General features: G+C 42.2%; 1 protein-coding gene across 1 annotated transcript in view; it reads left to right on the top strand.

Annotated features, from left to right (window-relative positions):
• The window catches only part of dscama (Down syndrome cell adhesion molecule a), a 106,819-nt gene extending 87,509 nt beyond the window's left edge, over positions 1–19,310 (top strand). The window contains exons 12-33 of the mRNA XM_039618899.1: positions 1,553–1,749; positions 2,227–2,323; positions 2,446–2,574; positions 2,760–2,927; positions 3,471–3,541; positions 4,558–4,801; positions 5,080–5,226; positions 8,596–8,751; positions 9,163–9,296; positions 10,015–10,168; positions 10,715–10,832; positions 10,964–11,127; positions 11,245–11,343; positions 11,430–11,618; positions 12,684–12,974; positions 13,814–13,990; positions 14,082–14,112; positions 14,217–14,332; positions 14,417–14,575; positions 15,712–15,909; positions 16,039–16,341; positions 17,304–19,310. Of these exons, the coding sequence (XP_039474833.1) occupies positions 1,553–1,749; positions 2,227–2,323; positions 2,446–2,574; positions 2,760–2,927; positions 3,471–3,541; positions 4,558–4,801; positions 5,080–5,226; positions 8,596–8,751; positions 9,163–9,296; positions 10,015–10,168; positions 10,715–10,832; positions 10,964–11,127; positions 11,245–11,343; positions 11,430–11,618; positions 12,684–12,974; positions 13,814–13,990; positions 14,082–14,112; positions 14,217–14,332; positions 14,417–14,575; positions 15,712–15,909; positions 16,039–16,341; positions 17,304–17,683 (3,722 nt within the window). The 3' untranslated portion in view covers positions 17,684–19,310. The remainder of the gene's footprint in view (positions 1–1,552; positions 1,750–2,226; positions 2,324–2,445; positions 2,575–2,759; positions 2,928–3,470; positions 3,542–4,557; positions 4,802–5,079; positions 5,227–8,595; positions 8,752–9,162; positions 9,297–10,014; positions 10,169–10,714; positions 10,833–10,963; positions 11,128–11,244; positions 11,344–11,429; positions 11,619–12,683; positions 12,975–13,813; positions 13,991–14,081; positions 14,113–14,216; positions 14,333–14,416; positions 14,576–15,711; positions 15,910–16,038; positions 16,342–17,303) is intronic.
• Positions 19,311–19,833: the final 523 nt, after the last annotated feature.

Raw genomic sequence — 19,833 nt, 5'->3', positions numbered from 1 at the left:
AGAGCTGTGCGCTGCCATCAACACAACATTATAGGTTTTATATCTGCTGTTTTAACAATACACACGTGAAGCTTCGTGTTTTTTTCTATTTATTTATTTTTACTTTAGGCTTTTATATCATATTTTAATATTATAAAATTTACAAAATGAATACTAAACATTTTTGCAAGTGGCAAATAATGCACTAAACTAAAAAAACAACGTTTGCTTTGTAAGAAGTTCCAGAAAAGGAATTCGTTCATTTTTATTTCATGATGTTTATGTTTAGGACAGCAGAGTCATCAGCTGCTCCTCACCGTCCAGCCAATCATAGGCCTGCCTGTTAACTGTGTTATTTGATTGTTTATGCTTTTTTACTACATGGTGCATCTTTAACTGAGGAACATCTTTTTGATAGATATAATATTACATCGAATATAATGAAATCATAGTGTCAGTTTACTCTGAATGGGTTTTCGGTATTTTAGGCTTACAGAGTTAAAAGGAGCTAGCTATAAGAGCAATTACTTCCCAAGTAATTGCTTGCTTAAAGAGGCAGAGGTGAAGGGATGGGGACTAGCAGAAAGTACAAATATCACTATTGTTACGCCTCCTCGAGAGCAGGAGGGGGTAACACAACAACTCCAGAAACTCAGTACAAGTACGCTGTGACAAGTTTAATGGCAGCTTTCCCACAAAAACAATGACCCAAATTCCTTCCAAAAAATATGGGGGAGAAAGGGACAGTTAGGTTGTGCCAAAAAACCCCCACAAAAAAGACAAAACCAAAACGTAGCTGAGCTCTTACTCTCGAAAAACAAGGAGGGAAAAAAGTCCACAACTCAAAACAAGCTCAAAAATTACATGGGTGGCACCAACATGCAGCCTGCAGACACGTGACACTATTGAATACACTGAATAAATGTGTTTTGACTCTTCTTGCGTTCTTTCTCTTGGGTTTTTGAGCATGAACAGCCTGTTTAAGGTCACGCCGAAGCATCACAGTGGAGTTTAGGTCCAGATTTTGAAACCTTTTTATCATTATTGTTGTATAAATTGTAGTTACCAACACAGTTTTTTATGTTTCACGTTTCCACTTGAATTCTCAAGCTCTTCAACTGAAATATGGAATATTGAAATATTCAAATATAAAAATGTAAAAAAAACTACTAAAGCATGTTGTTTTTTCTTTATTAACATGCAAAAATACAGTTATTTCCTTTAATTTTTTCTTGTTTTTTATGACAGGTGGTCTGATCATTTTTTAAACTGCATATAGATACATCTATATATATAATATAATATAAAAGCACATACTGGTTTAAAGCTCTTTCTCACACTACATTTGAACATTTATTAGAAAATTGATACAACAGACGTGCATCAGTAAATCTTATTTGCCTACATATTTATATCAATATTGATACCACAACAATATCTTGTCAATATAAAATATCAATATCTTAATCAAAAGCTGTGAACAACAGCTGTGAACAACAGCGAGTACTGATATCACCTGTGTAATGAAACTAACAAAATCTGTTATTTTCTCTCCACTTTGTCTTCACACCAGTCCCCGCTATGATCACGTCCTACCCCAACACCACATTGGCCACGCAGGGCGAAGAAAAGAAGATGAGCTGCACGGCCCATGGTGAGAAACCCATCATGGTGCGCTGGGAAAAGGAGGAACGCATCATCAACCCTGAGACCAGCCGCTACGTGGTTTCTGTCAAGGAGGTGGGCGATGAAGTCATCTCCACCCTGCAGGTAGGAGGCTGAAGTGGTCAGTCTGAGATTATATTTTGTTGGTGTATGATGATGGTTTACTATTGGGTGCAGAGTTTCCATGTGAGTTAAATTAGATTTAAATCCAATCTAATTGTTAGACTGTGTTTAAAGATGGATACTGTATGTTTGCCATCTGTGGGTCAGGATTTTGCACCAGGGGGTGCTGAGATGAGACATCATTAAAGACACAAGAACAAAAGAAATATTGTATTTTTACATTTACATTCAAGGCCACAAACATTCACAAGCCAAAAACGATGGGAAACAATTTTCTAAATGATGTTTCACATCCTGCCAAGATCCTTATGCTGAGGCAACATCCCAAAAATATAAAGATGCAACAATTATTCCCACTTTGTTACTTCGGTATTACTAATGGACCAAAAGGCATCCATTAGATGTATTATTTTACACCCGTTCATTATTCACGTCCTGTCGTTCCTCTGCATCCACTAGATCATGCCCACAGTGAGGGAGGACTCCGGCTTCTTCTCCTGCCATGCCATTAACTCTTTTGGTGAAGACAGAGGAATCATACAGCTCACAGTACAAGGTATAACCTCACCTAACTGAAATGCTCAAATAATGTCAGCTAACGCTTGTCTTGAGCAGATCGTTTTAATCCTCACAATAATGCATCCTCCAGTAACACTAAGTTAACTTTGGGCCTTGTAGAGCCCCCGGACCCCCCAGAAGTGGAGATCAGAGAAGTGAAAGACAGAACCATCGCACTGCGTTGGACCATGGGGTTCGATGGCAACAGTCCAATAACAGGCTTTGATATTGAGAGCAAGAATAAATCAGGTACAGTGAAGCTCATTTAAGTCCAACATACTGGTGTAATACCAATCTGGAAATGCAGCTAAGCCAGTAGAGACGTGAATTACCAGTGCATTCATTTAATCTCAAAGCTATAATTTAATGCACTTAGCCTGATTTGACCTCTTGAGTTCAGGCCCACCAATAAAACTTGGCCTTTCCCCCCTCAGCCTCCTGGGATACTGCACAGAAGACCAAAGACGTCTCCCCTCAGCTCAACCAGGCCACCATCATCGACCTTCACCCTTCGTCCACCTACAACATCCGCATGTTTGCCAAGAACCTGATTGGGAAGAGTGAGGCCAGCAATGAGCTCACCATCACCACTGATGAAGCAGGTGAGAATTAAGAGATTGAATCCCTCTCAAAGCCAAATGCATTCTGTGCTGTTTTTTCTGCAGAACTAAATAATGCAAACACGCAATTATCTGATTTTCAGTACTGTGAATAATGTACAGTAAGACAAAAATCGGTGTAGCAAAAACGCACGGTGAACGACAGCAATCAGAGTGTGAGCAGTGAAATAGAGACAGGAGGCAAAAGAGGGTAAAGAGCCAACTGTGTCACTTCATTAACAGCCCGGTGACATCAGCCCGTCGGCTCTGATGCATTATTGAACACACGCTGACCCTGCACTAAAAGCAAAACTTTTCAATTAGCGGCCTCAGTAGTAAATGTCACACTCTGGTCAATAGAGAAAAGCAGGAGCCCTTTGCAAATTATCCCCCCCCCCCCAAATGCTCCCCACTCTGGCAGCCTCCCCTCACCCTCAGCAGCCACCTACATATACAAGCTCCATATTTTTATCCACAGCCTCACTCATTCAGTTGGTTGGATGTGCACACTTTAATCAGACGTTTATGTTGTTGACATGATCTCAGCTCCTGATGGTCCGCCTCAGGACGTGCAGCTGGAAGCCCTCTCCTCCCAGAGCATCCGAGTCACATGGAGGGTAAGTTCATCTGATCCTGTGTGTTACCATAGACTGAATGTGTGCAGTCTTTAGCTGTATCCATATAGATACAGATTAAAAATATATATATGTATACATATATATATACATATATATATATATATATATATATATATATATATATATATATATATATATATATATATATATATATATATATATATATATATAATTAAATGTATCTCCTAATTCAGTGCTGTTCTCTCCACTCTGTCCATAAAACTAAGCATTTAACCTGCTGCTGCTCCTGTGAATTAGCTCAGCAGCGAGCAGTGAAGCTCAGCTCAGGTGTTTCTTTATTTAACTTTGTGGATTTGAACCAGTTTGTTGTAGAATATTTTATTACTCTGCTTTTTCAGAAGAAGTTACAATATTTGCATCTCTCATCTGCTTAGTTGAAAGTGGGGGAATCCATTAATTTGCTCTGATGTGCAATAACATGTGGTCTTGTTTAAAGCTTGGATCGTTGTATTTCAGAGCAATTCAATTCATGCATCCATGTCATGCTTTCACAAATGGCGCACGGCTACGCTTTAAATGATAAAAAAAAGTGCACATTTTCTCTCAACCAGCAAGAGAAAAGGATTGTGCTGGTGCAGTAAATGATTAGGAAAGACAAACAGAATGATCTGAATGTAAATCATTTGCAGGATTACAACATTTTCTTTTCCGTCAGCAGAATGAGGAATGCATTTGGATGCATCACCTACTTGGTGTCATGTATTGTTACGCGTTCTTGTTTCCTGCCCATATTGACCATTCAGGCCTAAATACGCCCTTAATGCATTTTTGATTGTGTTTTGGTAGGTTGGGTGTTACAAACAAGATGGATTTCATTACCAGATGTGAACAACACATGATAGGAGCATGAGTGGCAAAAATCTGATTAACTGACAAATTATCTGTGTGTGTGTGTGCTAGCACTCCCTCGTTAGCACAGTGTATATTTAATTCAGCCAGTAAATCTCTAATGAGTGTTATCATTTTTCTGCCAGCCGCCCAAAAAGCACCTCCAAAATGGGGCCATCAAAGGCTACCAGGTAGGCTACAGGGAGTACAGCTCAGGAGGAAACTACCAGTTCAGTGTGATCAGCGTGGAGACCACAGGGGACAATGCAGAAAGCCTGGTGTTGGATAACCTGAAGAAGTTCACCCAGTATGGAGTCGTAGTGCAAGCCAGTAACAGCGCTGGGACGGGGCCGTCTTCCACCGAGGTGGCTGCTACCACGCTGGAGGACGGTAAGAGTGGAGGAAATAAGTCTATTTTTTTAATTGTAGTTTCACATCAATGAATGAGAAATGTTGTACGCAGGTTTTGAACATGAGACAAAACCCTTGATCTAAATACGGCACTAATACAGTTGGAGTATCCCATTACAAACACAGCTGTGAAGGAGCCAGGCAGCGTGGTTTAATGTTGCAGATATCTGTGAGGATGTAACACAACCTAGTGGAGATCACTGGGTATTACGTCAGTGTTTGTTTTTATACTTTGTCTCTGGGTTTTTTCCACTCAGTGCCCAGTCGTCCCCCGGAGAACGTCCAGGCCGTTGCAACTTCCCCAGAGGTCATTTCACTGTCCTGGCTGACGCCTCCTAAAGAAGCTCTGAATGGCAACTTGCTGGGATTCAGGGTTATCTACTGGGCCAACCTGCCTGATGGAGGTACACACACACACACACACACGAGAGCGTGCAAACCTGAGTTTAGATTAACATGCATTTTACAAAAATACATCTCAGTCTCCAGAAATCTGCACTTCCTCCTCAAATAGAGTAAAATTAGAAACAATTCCTGATAGCATTTTTTTTTTATGAAAACATATACACACACAGGTAGGTGTGATCTGCACTACTGTGAGTCTGCCTCCAATCAGAGCAGAGGTGGATAACCCTGTCTGATGCACCTATGCAGGGGCACACCTAGCCTGCTAGCACGTCTGAAGGAACAGTTGTGTGTGAGCTAAGAGCCAAAACAAGCCACGAGTGACAAAAATCAAAGGCAGAGATGGTGAGGCTTAGGCTAAAATAACTGACCCTGGACAAGGATCACCTGATCTGTCAACGCAAGAGTCCGGTTAATGGACAAACCAAGAAATGCCAAGAAATGTAGGTCAAAGTCGTAACATCCAACAAGGATGAAGGGGCATCCGTTTTATAATTATTTAATACATCTGTTCATTTAACATGAATACATGTAACAGTTTAATTAATGTTGTTTTAATATGCTAAAGATTTGTATTTATCTCATTTTACCCATCCACAGTCTTCATTGTTTATTTCAATTCAATTCAGCTTTGTTCAGTCACCTCAAAGCACTATTGTAAAGTAAAGACGCTACAGTAATACAGAGAAAACCCCAATAATCAAACAACCCCTATGAGCAAGCACTCGGTAATACTGGGAAGGAAAAACTCCCTCTTAACAGGAAGGACAACCATCTTCCTGCATTCTGGTGGTCTGATGTTCTAATTTGTTAGTAGCTACAAACAGATTCAGATAAAAATAGTGACGAAGCCAGGATTTGTGCAGAAAACATTTGATTTGTGCGTGTCGGTGAATGAGACCCACTGTTTTCTTACATTTAGTAAAGCCCTGCAGATCCCCACACTGAGCCTAGAGCAAATCATTTTACTTGATGAAACTACATCCAAGGACACTCGCTGACAGCTTCACTGTGGTTTTGGAGCATGTTGCCCAATTACAGCAGAGTTAGTGGTCCGAGTATTCTGAGATGTCCTTGGGCAGGATATTGTTGATCCCAATGGCAGGCCATCACTTCTGAGCCTATTACTGTAAATATGTGCACGTTGTTAGAAAGATTTAACTGCTAAGGTTAAGCAGTGCTCTAAGTTACCATCCTGACATCCTGGCTCAAGTCTTTCCTGCGTGTAACTTTTTCTTGGTCATTAGAAACAATACTTGTTTCTAATGACCAAGTTGTAGCTTTTAGTGTCGTTACTCAGATGGATTTTTAAGGCATGGCATAACCTTCACTGCTGGCCAACAGGCTGTATGCTGATGTGGTTTGGAAGGCGGACAGCATGGCATGGCAGTGTCAGCCAGATTGCTTGTGACAGCATGATTACCTTTGCCCCTTGCACTGTCACATCACATTGGCCTGCCTACAGAACATGAACGCTCAAGACTTGACAGCCATGGCTAGTTTGCATGGTAACAGTGAATGTATTCTCAAAGCTACTTTAAAATGCTATTATTTGCAAATATTTGTGTTCATAATTTTTTATATATACTGTAGCCTAACAATTAATATATTGATCTGTGTATTGCACTCAATGCCAGACAAGTGTAGTACATCAGGATGATGGAATAAGTCATTGACCAGCAGAGGGCGGTATAGACCCTAACTGCAGTGGTGCAGGCTATGCAGGCGGTGTTGCAGTTTGTACAAGAACGGTTTTGTTCATTTGGTTGGTTTTTTGTAATACTTCTGTTGAGTAAGAGAAATCAGAGTATCTAAAATCTAAAAGACCACAGACCTGAATTTTTGAATATTGTGCAGTGATTTTCCTGCTTATTCAGTCTATTTTTCCCATAACGTCAGCAAAACCATTAAAAAATTATAATGTAACATATTCAAATTGCTTCTTTTGTCTGACCAACAGTCTAAACAGCCAAAAACTATTATCTTCAGCAATTATGTCAAACAATGAAAACCAGCAAATCATCACACCATCTGCAAATATCCTTTTGGCTCGGAAAAACAATTAATCCACCGTTCGAATCAATTAAAGTCACGGGAGAGCTGCAGTTATCTCGCAGTTGCAGGCACCAGAAAAATACGGGCACAAATTCACCTCTGATTATTGTCACTTTTCTTTATCGGGATGTGGTTCCAGTTTGATGCAAACATAATTTTTGATTTTAAAATCATTGTTTTTCATTTTTATATGTTCCTGGATATGAAGACTGTGGGCCAGGCACAGACAACCTGTATGTCTTGGTTAACCTGTACATCCTACTGTGTTTTTCAAGTGTTTTAAAAGCTCCTTAATGAGGAGAAGAGGAGTAGCTGGGGATGTGTTATAGATCTCTGGAGTGAAATGGAAAGCTAGAACTGTGGAGGAGAACAGATTGTGTTGAAGGAATACAGACACACTGATAATCCAGAAGTTAACAGCTGAGGGAAACATGTACGCTTGGATCCAGGCTTGTTTAAATTTTGTGAATGAATATGAAATCATCTCAGGCTGTGCTCACTTAGGCCTGATATTACTTTTTTGATCCTCTATATTATAGTAGTCACATGTTTGGACCAGTGGCAACCTGTCACATAACAGGATTATTTACAACAGGAGACATTATGGGGATTTTTTTTTCACAAAAATAATTCAGAAACCAGAATATTCTTACATATACTGAGTATTTAATACTGCTGTCAGTATGGTTGAGGATAAATCTGAATTTAAACAAATTCAGAACCTAAACATATAACAGCATCATTTACAATAATTTTGTGACCTTTTTTTTCAATCGTCAACTAATAAACACAATCTAAGGAGCTTTGAAAGAAGCTGCTGAGCTTCAGCGTCAGTTGACCTCAATGTGTTACATGATAGGGTGAAGTCTCACAGTGGTTTCACTTGAGATCTCTGCAGATAATGACCCACACCCTTTTTTACACCTTGGCTCACGTGATGTGGCACATGATCAATAGTGGGTCGACTCCCACGAGGGCTTAGTACCTCGGACTCTCCACCATTTGGTCTTAGAACTAAAGAAGCTTCTCGGATGAGAGATGAAACGTCTGGAGATGTTTCCAAGGTCCTTAGATTACCATGACCTGGATGACTGAGAGCCTACACAGATATTATATGTGTAATATTCTCAGTCTCATTTTTTCCAGTTGATCCAGTCAAACATAACAATGCAAACAGTTTAACATGTCAGAAGTGAATCATTTCCTGAGGAGAAGGTGAAAATATGTTAACAGAGACAGAGATGTGTAGATCCCACGCTGATTTATTCACCGATTGTCTCCTCTCTCATCTTCTTCTGTTTTCTGTCGGTCAGAGCTTGGAGAGATCAGGAACGTGACAACCTCTAAGCCCTCACTGGAGCTGGATGGATTGGAGAAATATACCAACTACAGCATCCAGGTGCTGGCCTTCACCAGAGCTGGTGATGGTGTCCGCAGTGAACAGATTTACACCCGCACCAAGGAGGATGGTAGGCCGATTAAGTCACCTCTCCAAATAAAAAGGCACCGGGGCAGCTGTCAGGTTGTAACGAGCTTCTGTCATAGAGGTTGTTTCATGGTCAGGTTATGCTAAGATCTGTGCTAATGTGAATTTGATTCACTGCCTCAAGGAATTACAATATCTCCCCTCTTTACGCTAAATGTCAGTTTTTCTAGACCAACAGTATTTTACTGGGATAAAAATGAGGCAGGATCCTAAATATACTTATTAAGTAGAGAGCAGTAAGTCTCGCATGCAGCAGAGAGCCCTGTAGAATATGTTATGTGGCCATCTGTTATCTAGCTGTATAATCAGTGTAAAAAGAGCCATAAAAATCTTCCGAGTATTAATATTAGCTTAATGTGGGGAGTATATCAACTAAATTATCTCGTGCTTTCAGTTCCCGGTCCTCCGGCGGGTGTAAAGGCAGCAGCTGCATCCAACTCAATGGTGTTCGTGTCCTGGCTTCCTCCTCTCAAAGTGAACGGCATCATCAGGAAATACACCGTTTTCTGCTCCAACCCACACCCCACGGTAAAACACATCAACAAAGTCATTCAAAAAGACATTGTTACACTGTTACACATTTTTGTTGCTAACAAGGGCTGCCGTGGTTACTGTTTTACAGCATTTTGAATTTGAATAGTTCAAAATGAAAGAATCACTGATAACCAGGAAACTGGAGCTTCGGCTCGAAGCAAAGATGACCTATGTTTGTTTAATAATTACAGTAAAAGTAAAGTAAAAACAAAAGTTTACAAAAAAACTGAAATAATTAATAATTGTGTGGGTTTCTTTAGCTTTAAAGAGCTTTACACCTGCTCAGCATAATGCTACAGCACCCTAATTTTTCATAGCCCTGCATATCAGGACATTTAAAACCATTTATTTATTACTATTTGAAGCATATATCACACAAGCAACTGTAGATATTTGACATGTCCTAGGTGTTCACACAAGGCATGAACATGTGAAACACAAATATTTGTAGCACCTAAACAACTATAACATTTGCAGAGGTGTACAAAAAATCACAGATAATGAATTGTTTGGTCTAAATGTGAACTCTGGCCAGTATAATTTGAGCTGTTTGAGAACTGGTCGTAGACAGCATCAGTCCAGCTGGGTGCAAACACGATATTTGTTCATTACTGGTTTGGGCTCAATAAGAAAACATCAGCATGTGTAGTTTTACTCCTGAGTCTTTTTAAAAATGTACTGGAGTCATTTATGAATGTCCTCCCTCCTCCAGGTGAGCAGTGAGTTTGAGGCAGCCCCAGATGTGTTCTTCTACCGCATCCCCAACCTGAGCAAAAACCGTCAGTACAGTGTCTGGGTTGTTGCAGTGACTGCTGCGGGCCGTGGAAATGCCAGCGAGATCATCACTGTCAAACCCATGGCTGAGGGTCGGTGGAGCTACTCTCTTATAAAATGTGCTTTTCAATGCTGAACAACTCTCTGTTGCCTGGTATCACGTTTGTGACCTTGAAGTGCGAAGTGGATGCGTAAAATGTGGAGTGGGGTTTGGGTAAAAATGACTCTTAAGACAAAGAGCATTATTAGATTGGAATAATGCTACATTTGGCCCTGGTAACATGTTACATGTTCTGTAAACGCAGATAAGCTGATGCATATACCAACAGGCCCTTTATTGTCTGGAGTCAGGACCCAAAGCTCCTATGTTAATCACCCACTGCAGAGCTTTCTGGTCTTGCACTGTGCATTTCTAATAGCAGTTTGTGATGTTTGCAGTTACAATTCTTTCTATTGCTCCTCTGTAGAAAGTTGCAATAATTGTCACAGAAATGTATTCTTCTCTAGTTTCTTTAAGAAGTCTGTCAGGTTAGACATGTGTGAGCACATCTTAAGTTAAATTCTCCATCTGAAATATTTAAACAGGAACACATGTCTTTGAATTTCACTGCAGGCTGATCAGTTGTGTGTTTTTGCAGCTCCGGCTCGGATCCTGACCTTCAACAGGACCGTAACGACCCCCTGGATGAGGGACATCTTGCTGCCATGTAAGGCAGTTGGCGATCCTTCACCAACCATCAAGTGGCTGAAGGAGATGTGAGTAAAATACTAATCACTGAGGATCTTTTCACAGCTGAATATTTGTGGATATTGTCTCCTTTAAATATCCAGTGTCTGTGTGGCGCACTGGAAGCTGAAAGCTAATTGTAAATGCATCTCTGCCTCAGCAATGGAACCCCAGCACCCGTTGTGATTGACAGCCGGCGCAGCGTCCATACGAACGGCAGCCTCGTTATCCGCACAGTGAAAGCAGAGGATTCTGGGAACTACACGTGTGTGGCCAGTAACAGCTTTGGACTGGACAAGATTGTCCTAAACCTCCAGGTTCAAGGTGAGAATTACAACATGGGCAGAAAGACAAATGAATGACACGTTATCATCTTTTTCAGTGCTAGATTTTTGTCTTTAAATCCTTCTTGTTCAAGTCTTTTCCTGCTGTTTCCTTCAGTTCCACCTGACCAGCCTCGCCTCACAGTGACCAAGACAACCACCACCTCCATCACCCTCTCCTGGATCCCAGGAGATAACGGTGGCAGCTCCATTAGAGGTCAGAGAGATTCTACCTGTCCTTTTCTGTCACTGCTTTTTTTACCATTTGATTTACATTCATGTCCCCATCTGTGCTACCTTCAGGCTACATTTTGCAGTACTCAGAGGATAACAGTGAACAGTGGGGTAATTTTGCCATCAGTCCAAGTGAGCGCTCTTACAGGCTAGAAAATCTCAAATGTGGCACCTGGTACAAGTTCACCCTAACTGCCCAGAATGCCGTGGGCCCCGGACGCATCAGTGAGATCATTGAAGCAAAGACCCATGGGAAAGGTATGAACTGTTCTTCTTTAAGAGGCATGTTACAGGTTAGTCGTTGTGCAGCCTCGACTTATTTAAAAGTAAACTTAAAATATTTAACAATACAGCAAATGATTGGAGTGATAAACACGTTGAGTGCGTGTTTTAAAAGGTCAAAGGGGTTTTAACTTTTTTCCCTCAGAAATAATAATATATAAGGTTTGATCAAACCTGTAAAGAGCCAAAACCTTATAGGAGTTTGAAGGATTGATCTGGTTTAAATCCAATAAGCTTTTAGCTCTTTATTTTTAGATCATTGCCTTTTGATTATCCTGGATCTTCTCCGGTGTGTCAACTTAATTTTCATTTTTTTTGGAGCAACAGAAAGGGGCAGGTAGTGAGGAAAGTTTGTGCTGATGTAGCTAAAAACCATTTTTAGTGTACTATGAGCAAACACACAATGGCTCAGCGGCAATTCAGGCGGTTGCACTCCCTCATCGGGACGTTATAGTAGAAGCTTGCGCTGACAGTCTCACCCTGGAGAATAAATTCTCATTGTGGACTCCTCAGCTGTAGACTTTCTTCCCAGGAGACTCAGATCCTACCACCCGCTCAGGTTTCAGATCCCTGCTGAAATCTCAGAGCGCGCTCGACAGGGGAGATCCACCAAATTTGAATTTGGTTTCAGTTTCCTGAAAACATCCTGAGTTACAAAATAAAGTGATAGCACAGAATGTATTGCATCTGATTAAGTGTACACACAGTCACTGGTATGGAAAAATCCTTCTTCCAGCAAATAATGCACCCTGTCACAAAGTTCATGAACTTGACAGTGAGTTTACTTTACGCAAATGGCTTCCTTATCATGAGAGCTCAGTCCAGTTGTGGGAATTTATGTCTGCATGTCTGCAGTGACATGCTGCCAATGTCAGCATGGGTCCAAATCTCTGAAGTTTCCTGTTTCCAGCACTTTGTTGAACGTATGCAACAAAGAATAAAGACTGTTGTGAATGCAAAAGCAGGTCTAATCAAGGTGTACTTTGTCTTAAGCTGTTAATTTTGTGTCTGAATGCTGATTATTTTTCCTTCTTCCCACAGAACCTCAGTACTCTAAAGAACAGGAGCTCTTCACTAGCATCAATGCCACTCGAGTCAAGCTCAACCTGAACGGCTGGAATAACGGCGGATGCCCAATCACCTCGTTCACCCTGGAGTATCGGCCAGTAGACTCGCCCACTTGGACCACGGCACAGCGCACCTCCCTCACCAAGAGCTACGTCCTCTACGACCTGCAGGAGGCCACCTGGTACGAGCTGCAGATGAAAGTCTACAACAGCGCCGGCTATGCCGAGAAGAGAGTCAAGTTTGCAACACTCAGCTATGATGGCAGTGAGTTCACACGGTGGCAGGAGACCATCTGTTTCCCACTCTTTTCTTCACAGGGAGCAGAGTGATTGTACTGTCTGTCGTGGGCTACTGAAACCAGCAGGGTACTGTACCTGTGTGATTCACTGGCTGCTCCGGAGGTATCATGTGAACACTGACACTTTAGGAGGGAATTGGTGATAAAAGTCATAAGTTCTCAGTAACTATAGCATTAAGAGTCTGACTAAGTGTGAGAGTTTGAGGCAAAAAGGAATAAATTACCTTTTCTGTTAATGGCAGAACTCCAGGCTCAAGGAGACTGAGCCGCCTTTGACAAATCGGGCAATAAAAAGCACATTTCATACCAAATCTAGTGGCTGCAGCTGGTTTTCATGACGACGCCGCTTTCACAAGCCCTCTGAATTCCAGCACAAGAATCAAATAATCTCCTGATCTCCTTTGAGATAAAGGATACCAGCATTACCAGCTCATATTGCACACCGGGGGCTCAGCGATGTTCTACCACAATCACTTCTGAGGACCAAATACTTCATTTCCTCCCTCAATCACATTCTGCGACTGCTGAAGAGAGGGTGGGGGTGAGCATTAGGCTGTGAAGGATGAGTTCATTGGTACTGAGGTACAGTTGGGCGAAATGAGAACAAAGCATTAGTGTCAATTTGACAAAGGTCAAGCACAACCATTAGGAAAGGGCAGCAGCTTATGGTGAAACACAAAATTTGCAATGCTCTTGACTTTTTTTACACATTAGGATTTGTTCAGTAGCTTTCATTTAAAGAGACAGATCAGGGGGTTGTCATGTAGGTTGTCTCTCCTGACACTGTCACATGACCTCCGCACAGGTACCATCGCACCTTTAGTGAAGGCGCCCAATGTGAGCGAGGATAACTCTGGGAGCGGTGAGGGTTTGAAGATGATGGTGACCATTTCCTGCGTGTTGGTGGGTATCGTCGTGATCTTCATTGGACTTCTGGTGCTGAGGAGGAGGAGGAGGGAGCAGAGGCTCAAGAGGCTCAGAGGTGAGATGATGGGGGTCCCCACACGTGATGGGCGGGTTTCCCAAATTTGCTACGTGCTTGCCTCTAAACAGTTTCTCTGTATGTTTCCTAGATGCAAAAAGCTTGGCTGAGATGCTCATGAGGTAACATCTTCATTAAGCCATCATCATTTACTCAGCATGCACACAGATACAATTACAAGATCTTTTCACTTCCATTCATTTTTCATCTGCTCTGTGCTTCTCAGCAAAAACACGCGTCCAGCAGAGCCAATTAACAAACAGCAGCAGACACTCCGCATGCACATCGATATCCCCAGAGCCCAGCTTCTCATCGAGGAGAGAGACACCATGGAGACTGTTGGTAAGTACGCAGCGAGCACTGGTGCCACAGGACATAATGTAAGATGGCACGCAGGCTAAGTTTGTTTCTGCTGCTTCCTCAAAGATGACAGGTCCACTGTGCTACTGACCGACAACGACTTCGGGGAGACACAGAAGCAGAAGTCGTCCACAGTCACCCACACTGTCCACTACCAATCAATCTCCCAGGCCACTGGTCCACTGGTAGACGTGTCTGATGCCAGACCAGGAACTAGTAAGTCCAGTACGGACTCTTTTTTTTAACTTCATAATACATTAAAATGTTTATATGTCCTTTTATTTTCCCAGAACTCTCTCCTTTCGTGAACCTTCCCTCTGTCAGTGTGCCTTTTGTTTTGGAAATTATGAGGATTTTTAAAAAAACATACACACATAAACTAGCTCTGGCTGTCAGCTCAACAGACTGCTGCTACACTCATACACCACATTATGCTGCTTCATAGTTACAGTGTTGTTGCCACGCCTGCTGTTCTGGAGTTAATATGGTGTTTCCTTGTGGAGCGGTTTCACTACAGATTCTATATTTACATGAAATCCACTCCACAAATAGACTTCAGCTGGTTTATTATCAGGTATAATAAGTTGCAGGATGGCTGCACAAACTGTCATTCGCAGGATAGATTTTAAAGTCAGCGCCATCATCCCTCGGTTGTTCTTTAGCCTTTCTGCTTTGAACCCCACTGTGGAATTACTGCCACAGAAGCCACAGTATGTTAAACTCAGTGCCACAAACACAAAAAGTTGGACGAAGTTTTGTTGCCCTTGGATGACCTCCTTTAGGTTCGAGGCTCCGGGTCACATTTAGAACTGGGTGACCTGGTAATCTGTACCTTTTCTCACATCTTTGTCTGCCGTTGCAAATACACTAACAGTCCTGGAGAGATCTCTCACTCTTCTAGCACACACTCTTAAACCTCTGCGATGCCTTCTCAGTGCAGCAGTAGCTGCTGCCATATCAAGAACAAAAGTCAGACACGCTTTTTTCCGGCCTAAGTATCAGCACAGTTAGTGGTAAATTGTGCACCTCCAACATTAGTAAATCAGATTTTAAAATTCCTACCCACCTCTTACATGCAATCTTCTCACTGTGCTCTCTTTATAAATACTGACAACACTTTTTTTACACTCGTGCAACATGTTAATAAATCTGGCCCAATAGCTCTCATGCAGTGAGCTCACTGTTAGGTTTTATTACTTTAGTAATCAAAGTCTGCATAGTGACGCAGAAGAAAATCCACTTTAATCCCAGAGTCTATATACTGTTGTCACTCTTTTCTGTTGTAATCATGACCATTTCATTGAGCCAAGTTGTTGCTTTGACCTACTTAAATACCTTGCGTTTCTCTGCCTCGCTCTCAGACCCTACAGCCCGCCGCACGGCCAAAGCTGGCCCAGCTGCTCGCAACAGGTACGCCAGCCAGTGGACCCTAAACCGCCCCCACCCGCCAGTCTCCTCTCACACTCTCAGCACTGACTGGAGGCTGCCCACACCTAGAGTGGCAGGCTCTGTTGACAAGGAGAGTGACAGCTACAGCGTCAGCCCATCTCAGGACACAGGTAAATAACACAGAGCTGCTCTGTGTGACCCTACGCTCCTAACAGCATAGCACCTGTATTAACTTTCACAAAATGGCATTGCACTAATTCTAACACTAATCCGCTCCACTAACTCTGGGCCTGATCCAGACCGTGCGCGGAGCAGCATGGTGTCAACAGAGAGCGCCTCCTCAACTTACGAGGAGCTCGCCAGAGCCTACGAGCACGCCAAGATGGAGGAGCAGCTGCGACACGCCAAATTCACCATCACCGAGTGCTTCATTTCGGACACTTCGTCAGAGCAGATGACGGCAGGCACCAACGACTACACCGACAGCCTGACCTCCAGCACGCCATCCGAATCAGGCATCTGCCGCTTCACCGCTTCCCCACCCAAGCCTCAGGACGTCAGTCGGGTTATGAACATGGCCGTGCCCAAGGCTCACAGACCGGGTGAGGCCAAGCTGTCCAGAGGCCACACTTCAGCCTGCCTGAAATGCCACCGTTTAATTACAACTGATCTCATTTTGATCTGTTGATAACCACTAAACTGTAACTGCTCAACATCTCTAATGTTTACCCCTAATATTAACACCAGCAGTGAATTCATTCAAGCTGATAGTCGTCTTATTTAAAGTGAAACCACAAGTCCAGTCTGAATGAAAACAACTTGGACAAAGATGCAGAAGCATTGTCTAAAAATTAATTATAAATGTAGCAAAAAAAAGGCAGCTATATCTGCTTTAAAGGGCAAAAGAACATTTTAATGTACAAATGAAGATGATGTAATACATTTTAGGTTCAGTCCGAAGTTACTGGAAATGTATTATTCTGACTTTGGGTGGGAACGTGGAGGTTTTGATGCTGCAGTTTGACTTTTAAAATAAACATTTGTTAAACTATAAAACAAATTAAAGGTTTGGACGCCGAACAAGACAAATGTGGTATGGCAAGTAAACGACTGTGATCCTTAAACTATACGTGGATGTTATTTTGAGATCAGAACAGGATTTTTTTCAGTTAGGACGAATGGTTGGAATGATTAAAGTGATTTTCTTTGCAGGCTTATAATTGTTGTCTGTTCGGGATGTGTGAGCCTCTCACTGGTAATATCTGTTTGATAGTGTGAGCAAATCCCAGCCATTATAATGTAAATCCACATGTTAAATGAAACTGCCCATTACCTGATTAGTGCATGCAGGGATTACTGGTGATTTGGTGTTTTGTGCATTTCAAAATAAGAGTGCACAGTTATTCCATACACCATCAAACTGCATGTCACGGGAGTGGAAGAGTAATTTGGCTGAAAAGAATAAGCAGGATTATTTTAGCGTGATAACTTTGGAGAACAGGGTGAGGTTGTTCAGGAGTGTCTGTTGTCTTACTGACCCTGCTCTGTGTTTGTCGTCCCTCAGGGGGCGAGCTGGTTCACCTTCCTCCCTATCTGCGCATGGACTTCCTGTTAAACCGAGGCATGTCCTGCTCGGGGTCATCTAGGGGGACAGCTAGTGGGGAGAGAGCGGCCATGGGTCAAGCCTGCCTTGAGCCCCAGAAGAGCCGCTCGCTGAAGCGGCCCTCTCGGATGGCGCCCCCGACACCTACAGAGGCCCCTCAGGCCAGCAGGGACCCAGTGGCCCAGTGGCAACCCGGATCAGCAGCCACACTCCCCCACAGAGAGGGCTCAGAGCTGGCCCAGGCAGCCAAGCTCAGCACCTCCCAGGAGTCCCTGCTGGACTCCAGAGGACATCTGAAACAGAGCAGCAACCCCTACGCAAAGTCCTATACGCTAGTATAACAGCAGGGGCACCTGGGGCGGGACTAGAACTCACTCTAACACTGGACTTAACACTCAAGTGCAGTAAACTGACTTTCACCACGCAGTTCTGTATATATGTCCCCTCCCTCCGAGGATGGGGTCACTTTTACTAATGTCCTTTTATTTATTTTAGACTTTTCTTTTACCTCTTGTTTGTATTTTTTTTGTTTTGGTTTGTTTATTTGTTTGTATCACTTGAGAAAAAAAATTTCACTCATTTGGAAATGAGTCCAGTCGGAGCTTTGCCAAACTAATTGAGTAACGAGGGAGTATTTATTTATTCTTGTTCATTCTTTATAAGGAATTGGTGATTATTAATTGTTAGTTGTCAGCTATTATTGATCATTAATTACTGATTACCAAATGATCTATTATCACCATCACTTCTCCAGTGTTTTCATAAGAACCTGGACATCTTTTTCTTCCTCTTTGGTTTCTTTTCCTGGTTTCTGGAAGATGACGATTTGGAGTCATGTTTTTTCCTATGGAATTTCCTTCTGAAACATTCATGAAACTCGGAGAAATCTCGGAACGAAAGCAATTGAAACTAGAGTCCAAACTTTTCAGCTGCTCTCAAATTGTTACTTTTTTTGAAGAAAAAAAAAATCTATTTCCTATGGATGCATGGGGACTGACCAATTAAAAGACAATGAGGATTATGATCACGGCTGGGTGGGCAGCCCAGTCGAGCATTTTGTCACACTATGAAATGATCCAATGTGAAGATTTATTATTCTTATTACTATAAATATATATATAAAAAGAGAAATCACTTTTATTTGTGGATATTACAGGGAAGAATTGATTTGGTTAATAAAGTCCTTAGTCATGTTTGCACATATCTCATTTTAATTAGGAAATGGAGTCTCTGTTGATCTTTCTCTGTGTCCCATTCTCTGATGGTGCAATATGAAAAAAGATATGAAAAGTCTATGGAAACTATTGCTCTATACTGTACTGTAATGATGATAAATAACTATGTTGTGAGTATACTTACAGGGCCGGACACACTCCAGCTTTTGTATTCAGGTGTAGTTTACCACTGCTTGTCTGCCAGGTTGGTAAATGATGTTAGCTAGAACAGGGAGGTTTTTGAGTACTGATGGTTTGCACTTCACAACAGCCCGACTCAAGTGTGTCCAGATCCCTTCTCTCAGTGCACTAGGTAGAGTCTTCAGGGCTCTCACTGTCCTCAGTAGATTTACTGTTGCTGCATTGCAGCAATGCTCCTCTACAGGGAAAAAAAAACGTGAGACAATCCAGCAGAATTCCCCCCTTCGAACCAAACCTATAATGTCTATGGGAAGTATCTGAAAAAAAAAAAAGTTCATGTGGATATATACGTAAGAAGCTGTTTTTCTGTTCCTGTCTGCCCTGGCCCATTTCTGTTCTCTTTCTTTGAGTTAGCCTGAGGGATCCAAAATGCTGTGAGGTCATAATGTCAGTTTCTATGATTAGTTTCTATGATTAACTGTCTTCATTATGATTATACATTTTAACAAAAAAAATGTCACTTTTTATTTTTAACATGAGTGTTCACCATGGTGGCACTGGAATAAAGAGAAACTAACACAAAGGTTCAAATTTGATTAATAAAATGGCTGTTCCCCAAAGTGTCCCTCGCAGCTTTGACGTGACTGATGGTGGGGCGGAGGTGACGGAGCAGACGGGCCCAGAGCGGGTGGAGGCCGCGCTCCCTGCCTGCTTGGGCCGTGAATTTCGGCGAGAGAGATGCCCGGTCTTCACCTCGTTTTTGTCACTGTGACAGCGATGAAACATGATGGTTTCCTAATGTGGAGCTTTGTACTCCCTACCTGCAGGTGGCAGTGACGTGCTGCTCAGCACAGTCTGGTCGAGACAATGAGCCTGCAGTGTGCTGAGACCCTCTCTACAACACCTGCTTGTGACTAAGATGAGCAGTTGAGTCTGCCCTGAATCGTGGACGGGATGTTTTCCAGAGATATTCAACCGCAAATGTGGAGCATGCAGTGATTTTGTCAGAAGACAATTAAAATGACGAAAATACCAACAAAGCCTCAAAATACCAGAATGCACAGCAACAGTATAAGGCACTTAACACTGGGATTCTGAAACAGTTTAAAGAAACTAAAAGAAAATCCCCTTTCTGT

The sequence above is a fragment of the Oreochromis aureus genome, linkage group 10, assembly GCF_013358895.1.
Source record: "Oreochromis aureus strain Israel breed Guangdong linkage group 10, ZZ_aureus, whole genome shotgun sequence".
Classification (NCBI taxonomy): Eukaryota; Metazoa; Chordata; class Actinopteri; order Cichliformes; family Cichlidae; genus Oreochromis; species Oreochromis aureus.
The sequence above is the reverse complement of the archived record's forward strand: the minus strand, read 5'-3'. Positions and strand labels throughout refer to the sequence as shown.